Here is a 20,178-nt window from a genome sequence, read left to right as displayed (position 1 = left end):
ATGGCAATTAAGAAAGCCAGCTTCCATGATAGGAACTGCATGGATGAAGAGGACATTGGTTCGAAAGGAGGCTTCATTAAAGCCGCCAACACCACATTTAGACTCCACGATGGTGGGAACCGCTTCGTAGTGGGAAAAGTTCTAAAGAGACCCCTCATGAAATGTTTCACCAGTCTGTCGCTGAATAACGGTGCGGAATGTCTCCTTCTCGTGAACCTTGAGATGGCCGCCAGGTGCACCTTGATGGATGACGAGGATAGCCCACTCTCTGCTAGGTGAAGAAGATAGGGTAAAATTTGTGCAGGAGTTACTTCCCAAGGCCGTATTTCGTGCTGTGTTTGCCACCACATACAGAACCTTCGCCACTTGCATATGTATGACTTGTTAGTGGAAGGAGCCCTAGCCGCCTGTACAATTTTTCGGCAATCCGACGAGACTTTCAAATTGCCAAATTCTGCAAAGTCAGGAGCCATGCCGTCAGGTTGAGGCTGTCTGGATTGTGATGCCACACCGTTCCCTTGTCCCTGGATAGGAGATTCGTAACTTTCTGGAAAGTTATCGGTTGTTCCAACGACAGGTGTAGTAGGTCGGAAAACCACGGTTGTCTCGGCCAATACGGTGCCACCAGAATGACCCGGCATTTGTATCTGCGAATCCACTGTATTGTCCTCCGTATAAGGGGAAAAGGAGGGAAGGCGTACAGGAACTTGTCTGTCCACGGAAATGAGAACGCTTCCCCTAGGGATCCTTTCTGAGGACATCTGCTCGCGAACTGCTCGCATTTCTTGTTTTCTTTCGTTGCGAAGAGATCGACTGAGGGGTGACCCCACCTTCTGAAGATTCTTTGCAGCTGAATGGTGTCCATCTCCCACTCGTGTATCTGAGCCATGCTCCTGCTCAGGGAATCCGCTTGTACGTTCTTCACTCCTGGGAGATGGTGAGCCACTATAGATATGTTGTGTTTCAAAGCCCAATGCCATACCTTTTGAGCCTCCACAGAAAGGGTCCTGGATCTCGTGCCGCCTTGTTTTATCAAGTAGAACATGGCTGTCGTGTTGTCTGTCAGCACTCTCACTCTCGACCCCTTGATATGTGGGAGGAATGATTTGAAGGCCCATCTCACTGCCCTCAGTTCCAGCACATTGATATGTAGGCGTGATTCGGTGGGAGACCATCTGCCCTGGGTTTGGTGGTTGTCCATGTGTGCTCCCCAGCCCGTCAGGGATGCGTCCGTGATGATGGTATTCTGAAATTCGGGTTCTTGTAGAGGAACCCCTCTGTCCAGGTTGTGCACGATTTTCCACCATTGGAGGGCTCGGATGATTTTGTCGTCGTCGACGGTTAGCCTGTCTGACCACCAACCCGTGGACTGCTTACATCTGTCCGCTAGGAATTCCTGAAGTGGCCTCATGAACAATCGACAGTTGGCTACTAGATGGATGCAGGAAGCCATGGAACCTAGGATCGCCACATACTTTCTCACTGAGAGTGTGCCATGTAGACGTAGTTGACTCGTCAGCCGATTGATCTTTGACATTCTGTCTAGGGAAGGCTTCACTATTCCCAACTGGGTTTCGAATTGAGCTCTGAAGAACTTTAAGTTCTTTGATGGCCTTAGAGAGGACTTTTTCGAAGTTCACTGCGAACCCCAGTCGTTGCAGAAGCTGTAAGGTAGCCTGTACGCTGTCGTTGGTCGACGCCGAGGAGGATCCCCTCACAAGCCAGCCGTCGAGGTACGGGTATACATGATGCCCTTTCTTTCTCAGCCAGGCTGCCACGGGCGCCAAACATTTTGTGAACGTTCTTGGGGAGGATTTGAGACCAAACAGGAGCACTGCGAATTGGTAGTGTGTCTGGCCTACCATGAACCTCAGAAACTTCCTGTGTTTTTGACACATAGGGATGTGGAAGTACGCGTCCTGTAGATCTAGAGATGCCAAAAAATCTCCCACTTGAACAGACCTGATCACTTCCTGCAGCGTGAGCATTTTGAATTTCTGGTTCTGTAAGGTCTCGTTGAGGTCGCGTAGGTCGAGAATGGGACGCCATTTTCCGTTCGGCTTTTTTACCACAAAACACCGCGAGTATACCCCTTGGCCTTTCTGCGATGCAGGGACTAACTCTATGGCACCTTTCTGTAACATAAGTGCTACTTCCTGCAGCAAATTGTCCAGATGTGGTTGGGGTAGGGGTATAGGTGGACACTTTGGAGGTTTGCATTTGAATAGTAGAGAATGTCCGTACCTCACTGTGTCCAACACCCACTGATCTGTTGTGATGTTTTCCCATTCTTTGACGCAGCTTGACACTCTTCCTCCCAGAATGGTGCGCTTTCCGTCATTGCTGGTCTTTCTGTTTGCTCGTCGACGACGAATAGGTCGGTCGTCTCTTGGATGACTGGAAGTTTCTGCGCCGGCTTGAGTTTTGAGAGGCGCGTCTATATCCTTGGGAAGGGTACGCCGATCTGCCGAAGGATCTATTCCTGGGTGTAGAAAACCTTGAGTTGCCAGATGCCCCTCTAAAGAGACGAAAGGATCGAAAGTGTTTACCACCCTGAAGAGCACCCAACGACCGTGCCGTATCCGAATCCTCCTTCATGCCCTTCAAGGCCTCGTCCACCTTTTCTCCGAAAAGAAGGTCACCTTCAAAGGGCATGTCCAATATCTTATACTGCACCTCGGGTCTGAAGTTGGTGCAATTAAGCCAAGCCTGGCGTCTTAGAACAACTCCGTTGTTTATCTGCTTAAAACCCAAATCTGCCAGGTCCACCGCTATGTTAATAGCATGATTCGACGCCTCTTCGCCCTCTCGTACCAGAGACATCGCCGTTCTTCTATGTTCCTCCGGAAGGTGGTCCAGTATAGGGGCCAGTCTGTGCCACATCTCCCTGTCGTACCTGGCCACAATAGCCAGAGAGTTGGCTACTTTCACAGTTGCAGCACCCACGGAAAGAACCTTCTTACCAAACACGTCTTGGCGCCTTGCCTCATTATCCAGAGGGGTAGAGCACTTGTGTTGAGCCTTGGCTTTCCTCGTCGCCGCTGCCGACACCACTGAATCAGGTGTAGGTTGGGACGAAAGACACTTCGGGGTAGAGTCTGGCACTTTAAATTTCTTTTCAATGCGGCCTTTGACGGCCGGTTCAGAAAACGGGTGACGCATGGTTTGAACACCCTCTTTCCAGACATGATCTAAAATGGATATTGAGAATATTGAGCGTCTATTCTTACCCATATGATCGAATAGAAAGCAGTCCTTTTTCTCCTCCTGCTGGGCCAGGCCAAACTCCTTACATGCTTTTTCCATCATTGAATGAAAAGCGCCAATATCGTCTGGTGGCGATGGGTGAGTAGGGCTCTTTGGTGTTTCCAGTTCCACATCCAAAACCCAGGATGGATCCCTAGATGGAGACAGGGAGATATCCGATGCTGACCCACGGTCAGATAAAGAGTCCGAAAGCTCACCCTCCTCCTGGACTACTGGAGTCACCGGAACTCTGATCGTTTTGGTTGGACGGTGTGACGGGCCGGGTTCGTCGACGGGGGGGGTCGACGCCACAGGTGGAAGCCTTTCATCCAACGATTTTAGCAGCGAGTGTAAGGAGGACAGGACCTCCATGGACAGGGCCGATTGAGAGTTTGGAATATTGGTAAACACCTGAGAGCAGGTTGCTCCTGATGGCGACTTGGCTCGTAGCCCAAGGTCTTCCGGGCCAGCAATCCTGAAACCGTCGTCTTCCTTCGAGGAAATCGACACTGCTTGTTCCTGCAGTAACGTGTCCGGCAACCCCATATCAAAAACTTCTGGTCTCCAGGCCAGAACTTCGGTCGACGAGGACATTGTCGCCGTCGTCATCGGGTTGATGACGGGGGAAACCAACTGCGTCAGAGGCAGTGAGGACACTGACTGGTTCGTCGTCGTCGACGGTGGGCCTGCAGGTGGCTTAGGCGGTCCCACCTTAACGGTGCTCTCCCTGCATTTATCCGATTCTCTACTCGTGGCAGATCTATGAGGATCGCCCGAGGAGGATTTTGGCCTTTCCTTTCCTTGTTTTTTCGACGATGATGATGATGGTATCTTTTTTGAAGATTCTTTTGAAGAGTCCTTGGAAGAGTGGCTTCGTGGAACATCCCTTTCCGCCGGTCGAGTCTTCTTCGCCGGTGGTTCCGACGAGGTTGAACGGCGCGGGGCTCCCGATATTTTCGTCGAGGCCACGCTGCGCACGGAGCCCACCTCCGACTGAGGGTATGCTCCCGCCCCGTCATTTAACCACGACACCAGCCGCCGATTCCGATCTTTCAGGGTTTTCTGAGAAAAACCCTTACATATTTCACACTGGTCTGCGGAATGGTGAGGGTGGAGGCAATAAATACAATCTAGATGGCCGTCCCCCTCGTAAACCTTCTTCAATCCGCATGTGGCGCACGGGCGAAACAGAGGTTTGCCCGACATTCTGGTAAGACCAAAAAACCTCAGAGGCTCGTTCGGTCAACCCAGCGAGTAATTTCAACGATAGCCTAGAAAGTAGAGACTACGCGAGGAGATCCCACTATCTTTGGAGACGGTTGAAATCTGACGGGACCCGCGGGGGCGGGGCTTTTATACCATTACGTCCTATGGGGCATGCGTGGACGTCCCCGGGGAGGACGTAGATGTGGATAGGACACACAAGTGTCGGAAGTTTTTTCCTATAGGAAACGACTATATATGTGTACCGAGGGTTCCCAGTCTGACGACGGGGAATATTCTAAGCATGTGAATCCATGAAAGATCCAATGCTGGAGAATTATTATTATTGTATTTATTGAGCTTCGAGAAGCAACTGAGTGCTCTACAGAGGTATACACCAATACAGATACTAACAGAGGGGTTTACAGAGGTATACACCAATACAGATACATAACTGAGTGCTTTACAGAGGTATACACCAATACAGATACATAACTGAGTGCTTTACAGAGGTATACACCAATACAGATACATAACAGAGGGCTTTACAGAGGTATACACCAATACAGATACATAACAGGGGGCTTTACAGAAGTATACACCAATACAGATACATAACAGAGGGCTTTACAGAGGTATAGGTATACACCAATACAGATACATAACAGAGGGCTCTACAGAGGTATACACCAATACTGATACACAACAGAGGGCTTTACAGAGGTACACACCAATACAGATACATAACAGAGGGCTCTACAGAGGTATACACCAATACAGATACATAACAGAGGGCTCTACAGAGGTATACACCAATACAGATACATAACAGAAGGCTCTACAGAGGTATACACCAATACAGATACATAACTGAGTGCTCTACAGAGGTATACACCAATACAGATACATAACTGAGTGCTTTACAGAGGTATACAACAATACAGATACATAACATACAGTTACATAACATGGGGCTTTACAGAGGTATGCACCAATACAGATACATAACAGAGGGCTTTACAGAGGTATACACCAATACAGATGCATAACTGAGTGCTTTACAGAGGTATACACCAATACAGATGCATAACTGAGTGCTTTACAGAGGTATACACCAATACAGATACATAACATACAGTTACATAACAGAGGGCTTTACAGAGGTATACACCAATACAGATACATAACATACAGTTACATAACAGAGTGCTTTACAGAGGTATACACCAATACAGATACATAACAGAGGGCTTTACAGAGGTATACACCAATACAGATGCATAACTGAGTGCTTTACAGAGGTATACACCAATACAGATGCATAACTGAGTGCTTTACAGAGGTATACACCAATATAGATGCATAACTGAGTGCTTCACAGAGGTATACACCAATACAAATGCATAACTGAGTGCTTTACAGAGGTATACACCAATACAGATGCATAACTGAGTGCTTTACAGAGGTATACACCAATACAGATACATAACTGAGTGCTTTACAGAGGTATACACCAATACAGATACATAACATACAGTTACATAACAGAGGGCTTTACAGAGGTATACACCAATACAGATACATAACAGGGGGCTTTACAGAAGTATACACCAATACAGATACATAACAGAGGGCTTTACAGAGGTATAGGTATACACCAATACAGATACATAACAGAGGGCTCTACAGAGGTATACACCAATACTGATACACAACAGAGGGCTTTACAGAGGTACACACCAATACAGATACATAACAGAGGGCTCTACAGAGGTATACACCAATACAGATACATAACAGAGGGCTCTACAGAGGTATACACCAATACAGATACATAACAGAAGGCTCTACAGAGGTATACACCAATACAGATACATAACTGAGTGCTCTACAGAGGTATACACCAATACAGATACATAACTGAGTGCTTTACAGAGGTATACAACAATACAGATACATAACATACAGTTACATAACATGGGGCTTTACAGAGGTATGCACCAATACAGATACATAACAGAGGGCTTTACAGAGGTATACACCAATACAGATGCATAACTGAGTGCTTTACAGAGGTATACACCAATACAGATGCATAACTGAGTGCTTTACAGAGGTATACACCAATACAGATACATAACATACAGTTACATAACAGAGGGCTTTACAGAGGTATACACCAATACAGATACATAACATACAGTTACATAACAGAGTGCTTTACAGAGGTATACACCAATACAGATACATAACAGAGGGCTTTACAGAGGTATACACCAATACAGATGCATAACTGAGTGCTTTACAGAGGTATACACCAATACAGATGCATAACTGAGTGCTTTACAGAGGTATACACCAATATAGATGCATAACTGAGTGCTTCACAGAGGTATACACCAATACAAATGCATAACTGAGTGCTTTACAGAGGTATACACCAATACAGATGCATAACTGAGTGCTTTACAGAGGTATACACCAATACAGATACATAACTGAGTGCTTTACAGAGGTATACACCAATACAGATACATAACATACAGTTACATAACAGAGGGCTTTACAGAGGTATACACCAATACAGATACATAACATACAGTTACATAACAGGGGGCTTTACAGAGGTATGCACCAATACAGATACATAACAGAGGGCTTGACAGAGGTATACACTAATACAGATACATAACAGAGGGCTTTACAGAGGTATACCCCTATACAGATACATAACTGCTTTACAGAGGTATACCGATTCACAACAGAGCATGTGACAGCACACACGGGGTGAGAGACAGAGCCTGAAATCTGCTTCTACCTCTCCCAGGCGCTCTGTGCTGCAAATCCACGTACAGCTCCGTCTATGTGCAGTTTCTGTGTGCACAGCGGTGCTGGCACCACGGTGGATTGCACCTGTTTTTTTGAGCTTCCAGAATCCCCACGGGGATGCATGTGAATGCCTCCTGCAATTTAAGCGCATACATGGTGAACAGAATTAAGGGTACTGTATTGGCAGGGGCTTAAAGAGGCTTGGTAACCTGAAATCCCCCTGATTACAATCACCATTGCACAGAGAAGACGTGGGCATGCTCGTGGCAGCAGTCATTTAGTGCTATAGACGAGTGTGCTCGTCCTATTTCCATAGACTTGCATTTGCATTGATAACTTAGCATTTAAGGGGTTAACAGACCATGCAAAATGGCCGCCATCGGCTTGGGAAGGGCTTTTAGATGGACTAGTGAATATATCGATATGACAACAATGTGTTCTATCAGTATCATCACTGCGACGAGCAAAGACTATCAATAATGATACGGCTGGCATCTTTTAACAGTAGTGCAGTAGTATGAGTAACAGGTCTGTGTGTCGACATGCTTTGGGCCCCGCTGTTCACTCTACCGGCTGAGGGTTGTGGGAGTCGCAGTCCAAAACATGTGGTGAGCCAAAGTGTCCAGACACCCGATCTAGAGAATCTTTTCACCCTAAAGCCTGTCCAATTTATGCACGTATGCATGCAAATATCTCAAATGCACATTATGTGCACACAAGACGGGGTAAAGTGGTTTAAATAGACACAAGACAATAGCCTCAATTAAAGGCCTCTGTAATGGTATATGAATTCTGACGTGTATCTATCAAAGGTTTCAATATTCTGCAACAGGTCACCGGGCGATGTTTCTTTTACAAACCCAAAAATGCATTGTGACCATCAGACCAACTCGACAGTCATTCTGCATAAAACTACACTATGGTTGAAAGTGTGTAGAATAATGGTTTGTATAACTATGCCCAATTTCTACAATGCATGGATGGCAACAGCACGTGAAACATGTAATTATTTTCTGAATTCGTTCTTTTCCAGCTAAATCTGGCCACTGCCCACCCTTCAACAGCTCCATTTGCAAAACTGCCCGCCCGTTACCTGGTACATGCAGCAACGACAACCAGTGTGAAGGGACTGAGCGCTGCTGCTGCCATGGCAACTGCAGGATGGAGTGCACAGCGACAGGTAAGGAGATATGAAAGGCCGTCTGCAATGAACGTGTTTCTATCCCAGCCAAGGGAATCCCATGGCAGCGTCAGAGTGGGCCAAGGCGACAGTAAGTGGGTGGACTGGGGCTAGGCTCATTATGGCAGGCTCATGACCACATCATCTATAATGGAACTGACTTCCCTTGACTCCTCTGCCGTGTTTAACTTATTCACCAACAACCTCCAGTGCTTCTCACCAGACTCCCATTAATGATGAAGGTACTTATGTTTATACTGCCGATTTTTTGGCAAAGTAATTTTTTACTGCCATTTTGTTATGATTTTTTTAATGCCGAAATGAGGGGTCTGTCTGTCCACACTACCTCATCATGACATTCCCCTACTCAACCCACCTCAACCCAACCCACCATCCACTCTACCCACACCATATTGCCTGCCCATGATAAGAAAGCAGGCCTGTGCGCCTCAGAAACCCTGCGATGCAACTCTTCATCTGCATCCTGTAGCCTTTGAGCTCCTCGGATAAGAGGGTCCAGCGCCCATGATAGCCAGAAGCATGTCTTCTGGGCCAGTGCTTGGCTCACTCTCACCTTTAGAGTCTTTGGGTGGGTGGGGCCTGCTGCTGTCCTCAGAGGTCACCTATTTCCCAGAATCAGGCAGGGTCTTAAGGGTGGGGGAAGCAGCTCGGCTGTTGTGCTTCTGTCTCCACTGCTGCCGGGTTTTGGAATCTCACCAACACATTTCAGAGAGAATGATTTCCCTTCATCCAAAGTTTCTCCCTATCTATACTCCTTATCATGAACTGGTCTCTAACATCTTTTTAAAACTTGCCTGCAATGTGGCAATAATCCTTCAACACTGTGACGTTAACCCCTCGTTCTAAGTGCCACTGCTGCAAACAGGTAAGGTGGGGGTTGGGATCTTTAAAAAATAAATAAAAATAAAGATATAGGAGGGGAAGGAAGGAAGATGGAGGCCGGCGTTGGGGTGGCAGCCTGCGGGTTCTGTGCACCGCGGGCTGAGATTATAGGTTTCAACCAGTGATCCACGGGACCTGATTGGCTGTGTGCTCCAGCATCTTGAAGCCTTTATTGTGCTAGATGGAATTACCTATAAAGATCACAGACCAAATAACCAGACAGACTCAAAGAATATGGCAAAACGTTACTTTATTCTCATTTAATAAAGATGGGAGACCTGGCAGAAATTGTATTGATGCATGCACACACACACACAAACTTGTTTATATAGAGGTATTTTACCCCATTGTGCGTCATTTATGATGTCAACCTACGTGGCAATTAATAAAACCTATCGAGGGAAGGGATTGGTTAGGGGAACAGATCTGCTAATAGAACATATAAGGATTAGTGCATCATTGGCTGCCCTTTATATGTAGGGCACGCCTTGAACTACCTGTAAATGCATACAGTACTGGTTATTTTGGACAAAATAGTTGGGGATTAGTCTATGCAACATTTCATGTTAGGTTGCGCACTAGACCCACTGATTGCTTGGCATTTCCACCCAACCTTGGACTTTCGGCTCGTTACAGCATGTAAATGAAATGAAACCTAGGTGCTTTGAATCACATCAGACTACTCCCTGCATTCCCAATTAATCCATCATCTCACATCTGTTCGCCATAAGCCAAAGTCTTCCGTCTTTATTTGACCTTGTAGCCTGTTCACTGTCCTGGAATATTTGAGGAAGTGTGAGCACACCACTATCTTCGTCTGAGGCTTAATGACTAGCCCTTGTTTTCGACTTCTGGATCACATGTTAGGAGACCACAAATGTGTCCAATTTCAACCTTTTATTTACTGCTATTTGATTCAATTATACTGGGTGTCATTGCCCCTTTTGGCCTCTAGAGACTTGCTCACTTCATCTTGTATGAACTTTATACACTTTTAATTGTCCAATACGTGGCTCTTGTAAATATGTTCTACTTCTTTAATCTAAAAGAAATATGTCTCACGTTCAGGGCTAATCCATCTACCTCCCCTTGTGTCTTGCAATCATTCCTTAAAATAGTATCCTTAATCCTAGGCCAACATAGACTCCTCTTTGTTTGGCACAGAGAGCTTTCTTCCAGCATCTCCTGATTTTGCAGCCTTGGTCTATCTCTGAGGTAGCTTGGTTGAATCTGAAACTAGCCGGCCTCCATTTTTCTATCATGGCCGTCCTTGCCATGTTATATTTACCTCTAGAGCACGCTTCTATATGTCTCGTCTACCTTGCGTTACTGCATATTTACAGTTATTGGCCAGAAAGTTACATCATCTTTGGGTATGTGTCTCTCTTAGTGCTTCAGTTACATTGTTACTTCTTAGGTGTTTCATATTGTTTCAGTATAGCTTCAGATATCTTCTTTATGACATCACTCTGCCCTTGTCAGATTTCACTTAGCGTTCCATGATGTCCAGTGGTGTGTGCTAACATCCTTCCACGCAATATCCTTCCACTTGCTCAGTGTGAGGGTACATTCTGTCTGTATATCTAAGTGCATAGCATCTCTAACACACTCTGTGCGGTATAGGGACAGTACATGGGGTCCCATTCACAGCTCTTCTCCTGCTGTTCCAATATGACAGTGGTGAGGTGGCAGCAACAAGTGAGAAAGCATCCACCTGCTCCTCTACATTCCCCCCTCTGGTCGAATCTTCAACCATATTCTCTTCTTCAATAATTTTCATCTTCTATTCATGCTGTTCTTTCCCCAGGATCCATGTCTTTGTCACCCCCCCCCCACCAGGTGACCTGCATTCTTTATATGTTCATCCACACTCCAGGTCATGTGGCAGCAATCTCTTGATGGTGGACAGAATATCCACCATCCTACATATTTTTTATGATCCTTGTGGTAGTAGAACTTTGTTCCTGGAGGTGCAAGGGGACTCTTCTTTATGTTCTCATAGGTACTTTCCTCATTGTGAATTTCTTCCCAAGTTGCAGCGCCTATGTCAATCATTAGCTTCATCCCAATAGCTTTCTTAGATGTCTTCTGGCATTGTCCCAAGATGATCCTTATAAGACAGAATCCTTGCAACACAAACACTAGTATTGCTCCAATTAGCTTGAAGGCATTCACCAACCAGGTTGGAATCCACGAAAACAAAGATGTAAACCAATCATCATCCTCTATCTCATCTGCTTCATCCTCCATCTTCATGTGCAGGGTTGACAACAATGTTATTGCTTCTGTCAAGTTCCTTTTTCTTAATCGTGGGCAGGAGTAAATGTACAGCAAGAAGGCCCAACCTTGGTGCACACGTTGCATTCCATTGTTATAATTAATTCCAGGACATACTTGTTCTGGAGGGCCATGAGCCTCTTTGCCCACAGTTCTTCTCTGATCGCATTAAATCCTTTTATTGTCGTATTGATCGTCTGCAGCAGCTCCCATCTTGTGATTTGTAACCACTTGCAGTCTGAATTCCTAGAAAGAATATTGCTGTAAATAGCACTGCCGTTCTGCTGAACCTGCTTGTGCTCATCTGGAATATCATGATAGGCTTCTACTGATTTTGCCGAGAAATAATTCTCCAGCATGGGGTCTGGCATGGATGCACATGCTCATGAATATTACCTGTCGTCAGGCTGGGAATCCTTGATAAAAGAAAAATCATTTTCACTTTTGTTTATAAACTGTCTTTCTCCTGAAAACCAATCGCTGAGCTCTGGGTCATACTGCCCCTAGCCAATCACTGCCCTCTCCCTAAGCCCCTCCGGTGGCAGCTATCTTCAGATTTGTACCGCATGTACAAGTGTTGGGAGCCCACGCCTATTGCTCTTCAAGCTTTCTGCGTTTTTCTGCACTTTTTTGATAGGAAAACTCTGTTTTGTTCAAATCGAGCCTGCTGCAGATTGCAGAAATGTTTTCACAGAAGACAATCATTCCCAGTGCATGTACTGTCTACACCCGATGCACAAGGAGGACGATTCGTGAGATTTGCCATGGCTTCTCCAATCGCACGATGAAGGACCGGCATGCCCGTCTGGCTCAAGGCCAAAGTCTCTACCCCGGGTGGACCACAGGAACAGAACTCATCAGGATCCAGCCAACCTGAGTGGGCTTATAAGCTCTTTGAGGGCACTCCTCCTGTGGGGGCCCAAGACAAGGACACGCACTGCGTGTCTGCTTCCGTTGGGTTCGCCGCACATGCAGGTCCCGCGACCATCAGGGCACGTTTATCATCCCAATCCGCCTCGATCTCCAGCCATCCCACCAGTTCTTCATCGAGAAGGAAGTTGGCTGTTGCAGGACATTCTGTTGACTCTCCACACTCTCGTGTCAGAGATTCAGAAGAGGATTCCGACGGCACCGCCAGCAACGCCACCGGCGGAGCCCCCATTGTCACCGGGGCCACCCACGGCAAAGAAGAGGAGGAGGCACCCTACGCCTCTGCTCCAACCGTCGCTGCCTTCACCCTCCAGGGAGACTGGGATGGACACAGCGATGGCGGACACCGACGACAGCAGACTCTCTCCGCCACCAAGGGCGTCTCCACCGGACCAAGTGGGATCTTTCCATTCCATGATTGCCTGAGCGTCTGAACTTTTACAGCTCACCCCAGAGGATAAGAAACAGGAGGGCTTCCTGTACCAATGCTGGGAGGCGAAGAGGAAGACCGTTCTGTCGATTCCACTCCTGGATGATGTATAGGATGACAGGCTGGCGCTCCTGAAAAATCCCTCCTCGGCACCGGCTAAGAGAGAAAGGCTTGAGAACAAGTATCGGGTGCCTGCCGTCGCAGCCATCGCCGGATTCAGTGGTTTTGGCCGCGGCAAGGAAGAAGTCGTCCAACCCGTCGTTGTCGTCAGCATCTGTTCTACCGGACGGCGAGGGGAAGAAGTTGGACGCTGTGGGCGGGAAAGTTATTTACTCAGTGATGACTACTGTCAAGGCAGCCAACCCCCTAGCGATCCTGGCCAGGTATGACCGGGAACTTTGGTACAAGATGGCCGTGATCCTGGATTTCTTCCCTGAGGACAAGCGGGTTGAGGCAATGGAGATCCTTCAGGAAGGTGAGGTCCTTGAGGAGTTTCGGCAGTGGATCGTCCTCTTACCGCCAGCCCCCCCGCTCCACGACCCAGGAAGACTACATGGGTCATTCCAAGGCTTTAGAGGTGGCCACCACCGTCGTCAGGGTGGCATGCCTGCCACAAAGCAGGACTGAACCGGCTGAAACATCAGGCACCCACCCCTGCATCCTGGTAGGAGGCTGGCTGGCGAACTTTGTCAGCATGTGGGAAAACATCTCCACCGATCGATGGTTGCTGGATGCTCTCGACCACACACACCTTGGAGTTTCAATGAAGGTGTCCTCGTATACCACCAGTGGCCCAGCAGGAACAGCACATCTCTCAGCTGCTGCTGGAGGTGTGGGCCATGTTAAAAAATTGCAGGGAATCAAGGTGATTATATCTATCAAGAAAGATGCCACCCTAATAGATGCGAGTAGGATGAGCTCTGAGGGTTTTAAAAGATGTCCCACTATTCCTCTATTCAACTTCTCCCCTATTTCCCTGGAGGAATTGGCAGAGGTAGTGGCTCACCTTAAAACCACTAGTTGTAAAGGAGACCCGTGTTCAACTGTCATCATAAAAACCTGTCCACTGACCCTGCTTATAGCAATCTGCACATTTGTGAACACCTTGCTCATGGAGGGTCATTTGCTGCAAGATCTTAAACACCCATGGGTCACCCCTTCCTGAAAAAACTGGGTCTTCCCATGGGAGATCCCTTAAACTATAGGCCTTTCACAAATACAGCATTCCTTTTGAAGATCTTGGATCGGGTAGCATATAGGCAAGTGGCCCAACATCTTAATAACTTTCCCATCCTGAACTGCCGACAATTGGGATTCAGAGCAGGCCATAGGACAGAGACGGCGCTATTGGAATTAAAATCTAGGCGCCTTGCACGTATGGACAAGGGACTTTCTTCCAAACTAGATTACTGTTGTAGTCTACTGACAGGTCGCAGCAAAGCAGAAACTAACAGACTTCAAGTAATACAAAACCGGGCAGTGCTGGTTGTTTTTTTTCCCCCTTCCCTTCCCTCTGGGGTGGCTGCTGATGCAGGCAGGGCTCCGTAAGTGTAGTGGTTTAGTCACTACGGGTTGTAGTGTTCTTGGTCCCCCCTCAAGGGGAAGTTTTGCTGTACTTACATTTCACAGAGGAAAAAGGGGGGGAAAGTCAGGTCAGGTTATCTAAACGCTTTAGCTAGGAGAGGTCAGGACTCTATCTGATTCAAGTGTTAATAGTTAATTATCTATTTACCAGAGGTGAATTGACTCACTTCCAGGTGACCCAATGTATGATATGCAACCATTTATGTTACAAATGTGAACTGACTGATTTAACAGTGTGTCAAGTGTTAATAATTCATTATTTATTTAACAGGGGGGAATTGACTCACTCCCAGGTGACCCAATGTATGATATGCAACCATTTATGTTACAAATGGAACTGACTGATTTAACAGTCTGTCAAGTGTTAATAATTAATTATTTATTTAACAGAGGGGAATTGACTCACTCCCGGGTGTCCCAATGTATGATATTCAACCATTAATGTTACAAGTGTGAACTGACTGATTTAACAGTGTGTCAAGTGCTAATAATTATTTATTTAACAGAGGGGAATTGACTCACTCCCAGGTGATGCAATGTAAAATATTCAACCATTAATATTACAAGTGTGAACTGAATGATTTAAGTGCTTCAAGCATTAATAATGAATTACCAGAGGTGAATGGAACCACTCCCAAGTGACCCAATTTATGATATTCAACCATTTATGTTACAAATGTGAATTGACCGGTTTTAACAGTGATTCAAGTGGTAATAATTATTTATTTATTTACCAGATGTGAATTGACGCGCGCCCAGGTGACCTAATGTATGATGCTCCACCATTTATGTAACAAATGTAAATTGATTGTCTTATCCTAAATGTTAGGACCTTTTTAATGTAACGTTTGATATTTGAACCACATTTGGCCTATATAAAGCAAGCTATTCAGCTGGTAGACTGACGATAAGTCTGTGACTCATTTATTTACACTAGGAGCACCCTAACCAAGGTTATCAACCACGTCTAACTTATCTCATAGAAAAGGGCCCACGCTGCCCAGAGCCCACTCTTCTCTCTGGGGGCAGACCATGGTCATCATAAGAGAGCCCCCTTGTTGCCCCCTGTGATATCATTTCACACATGGGTAAGTATCCCATTCTCAGGACTCCTACAGGTTGCAGCACACGCCACTTTTCAGATATCTTAGGGAGTAACACCATACATGCAGGATCATTACAGATGCAGAAAACGAATCTATAGAGAGCTCTGTCCAGGAGTTCTGGGGCAAAATAAATGCAAACCTCCTCATTTGCATTTGGATAGCACCAACAGAAGTGACTTCACAGAAAAGGACATGGCAGAGAGCATCATCAGTCTTTGATACTTGGAGGCACCATGGAAGTGACTTTAGAATAACTTGCCATAAGTAAGCCAAGTGGCAAATAACTTTGTGATGCAAAATATCTAAATTGCTCTATTATTATATATGGAGCAACTCTATAGTCATTAGACTTTTTTAATAATAGCATGATATATTAATATAAGCTATGAAGTGAATCAGAATCACTAACCGAGCTGCAGATAAGACACAGTGCCATTAAATGATTTGCCCAGGATCACACACTTTGTCAGTAAAGCACTTACCCTGTCTTCCCAGGTTTAGTTGAAATACATATTTATTAAGGTTTTGCTTTGCATTTCATGTGCTTAAATAATACTTTACATTATAGCAATGCCTTAGAAGCAAACCACATTACATAATAAACTAGCCTTTGATAGTAAACTAACTATACACTGTACACATTGTCAAAGACATAAGTTGAGCAATATGAGTATGGCTTTAGTTTTATTCCCCCCCTCCTGCATTCAAAATGAGCCTAACAAATGTCCCTTGGGTTTTAAAGCCGTAGTCTTTATTTCATAAAGCATGCAACATTATGAACACTTATCACTCCCTCCCATTCACATTTCCAAATACAAAAGCCCCAGCTAATAGTACCCACCTCGCTCCCATCAGTGCCTGATGGCTCACATTATAATGCTCTGTTTACACAGAGCAATGTGAGAGCCCCTCCGCTGCCCAGAGCTCCTTGGGACATTGTCTTGGCAGCGGGACACCTCTCCCATTCGGAACGGGTAAGGTGTCCTGCTGCCAGGACAATAAGCGTGCTGAGCAGGAATTGCTCAGCACACATTGCCCTACCAGCGAGACAGCTTTCCCGTTGGGCACCCTCATTGAGGTGCCCAACGGGAGAGGTGTCCCACTGACAAATGTCCAGCAGCTGCTCCCCCTAGGTATGCCACTGGGCCGCCGTGATGTAATGTGCTCTGTGGAGCGCACTGTGCACACAGGCTCTGTGTGCACAGTGTGTTTGCATGCAGCACATTACATTACGTGCAAGCGCACTGTACACAACGTGTTTCTAAGCTATTCAAGGCAAGGGAGGGAACAAGGGAAAATACAATGATATTCTTACAGGCCATGAACACTAAGGATGTGAAATTAACTACCGTACTCGGCCTGAGGACATTTCCGATAGTGCAAGAGCTAAGACATAGCTAAGGAAGGGAGGGTGAGAGTGGGAAGGAAATAGACACAGACAGTCGACTACGTACTAGGCCTGATGACATTTCTGGTAGAGCCGGAGTAAAACAAAAGGTGACGGAGAGGGGTGCAGGAAGGGAGTGGAAGGAACAAAACAAGTGACTGTTGTACTAGGCCTCTTGACATTTCAGATGGTGCTGGGGGTGAGGGAAGGGGAGCGGCGAGGAGAGAGATGAGGTTGCTATCATACTAGGTCCATGGACAATTCTGATAGAGTAAGTGCATAGAAGAAAGTAAGGGGAGGAGGGGATGAGATAGGAAAAGGGAGCAAGGGAGAGAAGGAGAGAACAGAGTAAGCAGTTGTTGTTTGGCAGGGCTTGGGGCAGAGGCAAGCCAGATTCCGAGATCCGGCTAGAGTTCTAGAGTCGGCCCATTAGCCAGCACTGCAAAGGGCCCGGAAAGCACCAACAGTGAACTATTGGACAAAGATCAGTGCAGCAGACAAAGCCTTTTCGCATTAAATCACAAAGTTCCCACTTGGAGTGGTAACCGTAAGCTTCCATAAAGCAAACAATTACAGAGTGAAACGAAACCATCTCTAAAATACGCTGTTGCTAGCTCGGTCTGTTTGCTCCTGCGTGAGCCACTCTTTACTTTAAAGCCCGAAAGTTGGCGGGGCATTATGCCTTTCCTTTAATATATACTTCTGAAGCTGCGGTAGAGGCGGACACATCTGTGCCCCGATGCTCTCACCTTCACCCGGGCTGAAAGACTAACGACCCATAGTCTCTGGGCCAGCTTCACCCCGCGAGAACTCCTACGTGCAAAGAGGCCACTCCCACTGCACAGGTAGCCTATATAGGGGCTATAGCATATGGCCCCACTTCCTTTTCCTGCATGCGCCTCCCTACTGAGGCAGCAAGCGGGACAGGGGCTCAGCCTCTCAGCCCTGTTAGGACTTGGTGCTTTGAGCCCCTTTGGGGCTGCGCCATGTGCTTTCATGGCAGCCATTTTCTCTTTCAGATCAGCTGAATTCCTGCCCCTCCTATGAAAGAAGCATATGTGAGTGCATCGATGCTGCTCCGGACGAGTGCTAGAGTGGCAGGAATTGTTCTGAGAGTCAGCACTGCTGTTGCTTCAGTTGTAGGAGGGCCTGCATAATGAAAGGTAAGGACTTCCGGTGGCAATCAAGATCTGTATAGACCCCAAGGAGGATCGAATGTGTCTCTTTAACATTTAGGGCCAAGACACCCCATTCTCATGTACGAGCACGCAATAAAGCTAACTAGAACTAGATGGCAGATGGAACAAATTCTGAATTCAGACTAACCATGTGAGTTGAGAGAGACAAGCACCACAGCTGTGTCAGTTGAGCACCTCTTGCCAGTAGAAGTGGGCACTTACACGAACACGGCACACACAGTGAGTGCATCTACAGTGCTTCTTCTGGCAAATGTGGATTCACCGTGCATGTAAAGCACTGAGCCTGTGCAGTGGCGATGCACCCTATCTAGCACATGTGATGGGGACATACGCCTTGCGTGTAAAGCACTTTGCCTGTACAATGGGACAGCCTGGGTATTGAGGGCACACTATATAAAGACTGTCCATGTGGGCAGGACAAAGACTGATATGTTAATGTTTTTTTCTCTTCTGTGAAAGGTGCAGCGAGCTAAAGTGGGGCTGCGGACTCTCAAGCGGGTACCTTCCCAAAGAATAGGTCATTTACCATGTTGGTTCTCGCACAGGGGCAACTATGACTATTTTTTGATTGTTTAAGGGACTTAGATTTAGTCACCCTAATTTCCTAGGGTGCTCCAGATGTCAACCCCCTGCTCACTGTGCTCAGAGAGGCACAGCTCCACCTCACTGATGAGGCCCAACAAGGCTGAAACACGTGTATGGGGTTGCTGTTGGTACTCTTGTCAGAAGAGAATTGCCATAGCATGTCAGTGCTGGACTACCCATATGGGCGGGACAAAGACAGATATGCAAATGGATATTTCCCTTCTGTGAAAAGTACAGTGAGCTAAAGTGCAGCTGCGGACTCTCGAATGGGTACCTCCCAAAGAACAGGTCATTCGGCTGTTTTCATTCTCGCAGCTTTTGACAATTTGTTGACACTTTATAAAGCACTTACCCTGCGTGATGGGCATGCACCCTTCATGTAAAGCACGTTGCCTGGGAAATGGGGGCACAGCCTGTCAGTAAAGCACTTAGCCTGGATATTGGGGACACACCCTTCATGTAAAGCACTTTGCATGGGAAATGGGGGCACACCATGCATGTCCAGCACTTTGCCTGGGTATTGGGGATAGCAAGGGCCCGATTCATGGAATTTTTAGCACAGACTTTGCACTGCAAAAATACAGTTCACACTGACTTTGTACTGCAAAAATACACTTTGTACCACTCTGCGAATCAGTATTCGTTGGCAGTTAAAGTCACTTTGCACCAGTGCACCAGTGCAAAGTGTGCTAAGAAGTCCATGAATTAGGCCCCAAGTCTGTAAAGCACTTAGCCTGGACAATGGGGACACACCCTGTCAGTAAAGCACTTACCCTGGGCAACGGGGACACACCCTTCATGTAAAGCACTTAGCCTGGATAATGGGGACACACCCTGTCAGTAAAGCACTTAGCCTGGACAATGGGGACACACCCTGTCAGTAAAGCACTTAGCCTGGACAATGGGGACACACCCTGTAAGTAAAGCACTTACCCTGGGCAATGGGGACACACCCTTCATGTAAAGCACTTTGCCAAGATAATGGGGACACCCCCTGAATGTAAAGCACTTAGCCTGGACAATGGGACACACCCTGTCAGTAAAGCACTTAGCCTGGTTAATGGGGACATACCCTGTCAGTAAAACACTCACCTGGATAATGGGGACACACCCTGTCAGTAAAGCACATAGCCTGGATAATGGGGACACACCCTGTCACTAAAGCACTTAGCTTGGGTAATGCTGGCACTCTGCTTGTGGCTCACTTTGCCAGTAGAGTCTCTGTCATCCAGCTCCATATTTACTAATGGCTCACTTTTCTCTGCGACTGCCCTTACATTGGGGCGCAATCCTGCCTGTCCCACCTCTCTGCTAGCTAA

General features: G+C 46.7%; 1 protein-coding gene across 1 annotated transcript in view; it reads left to right on the top strand.

The window, feature by feature from the left end:
* LOC138452543 (platelet endothelial aggregation receptor 1-like) overlaps window positions 1-20,178 on the top strand; it is a 402,175-nt gene that overhangs the window by 221,112 nt on the left and 160,885 nt on the right. The window contains exon 6 of the mRNA XM_069604987.1: window positions 8,312-8,458. Coding sequence (XP_069461088.1) covers window positions 8,312-8,458 — 147 coding nt within the window. The remainder of the gene's footprint in view (window positions 1-8,311; window positions 8,459-20,178) is intronic.

This window comes from Ambystoma mexicanum, chromosome 4p (assembly GCF_040938575.1).
Source record: "Ambystoma mexicanum isolate Mex_15411 chromosome 4p, UKY_AmexF1_1, whole genome shotgun sequence".
Taxonomy (NCBI): domain Eukaryota; kingdom Metazoa; phylum Chordata; class Amphibia; order Caudata; family Ambystomatidae; genus Ambystoma; species Ambystoma mexicanum.
Note: the sequence above shows the minus strand (reverse complement) of the source record. Positions and strands in the feature narration are given on the sequence as shown.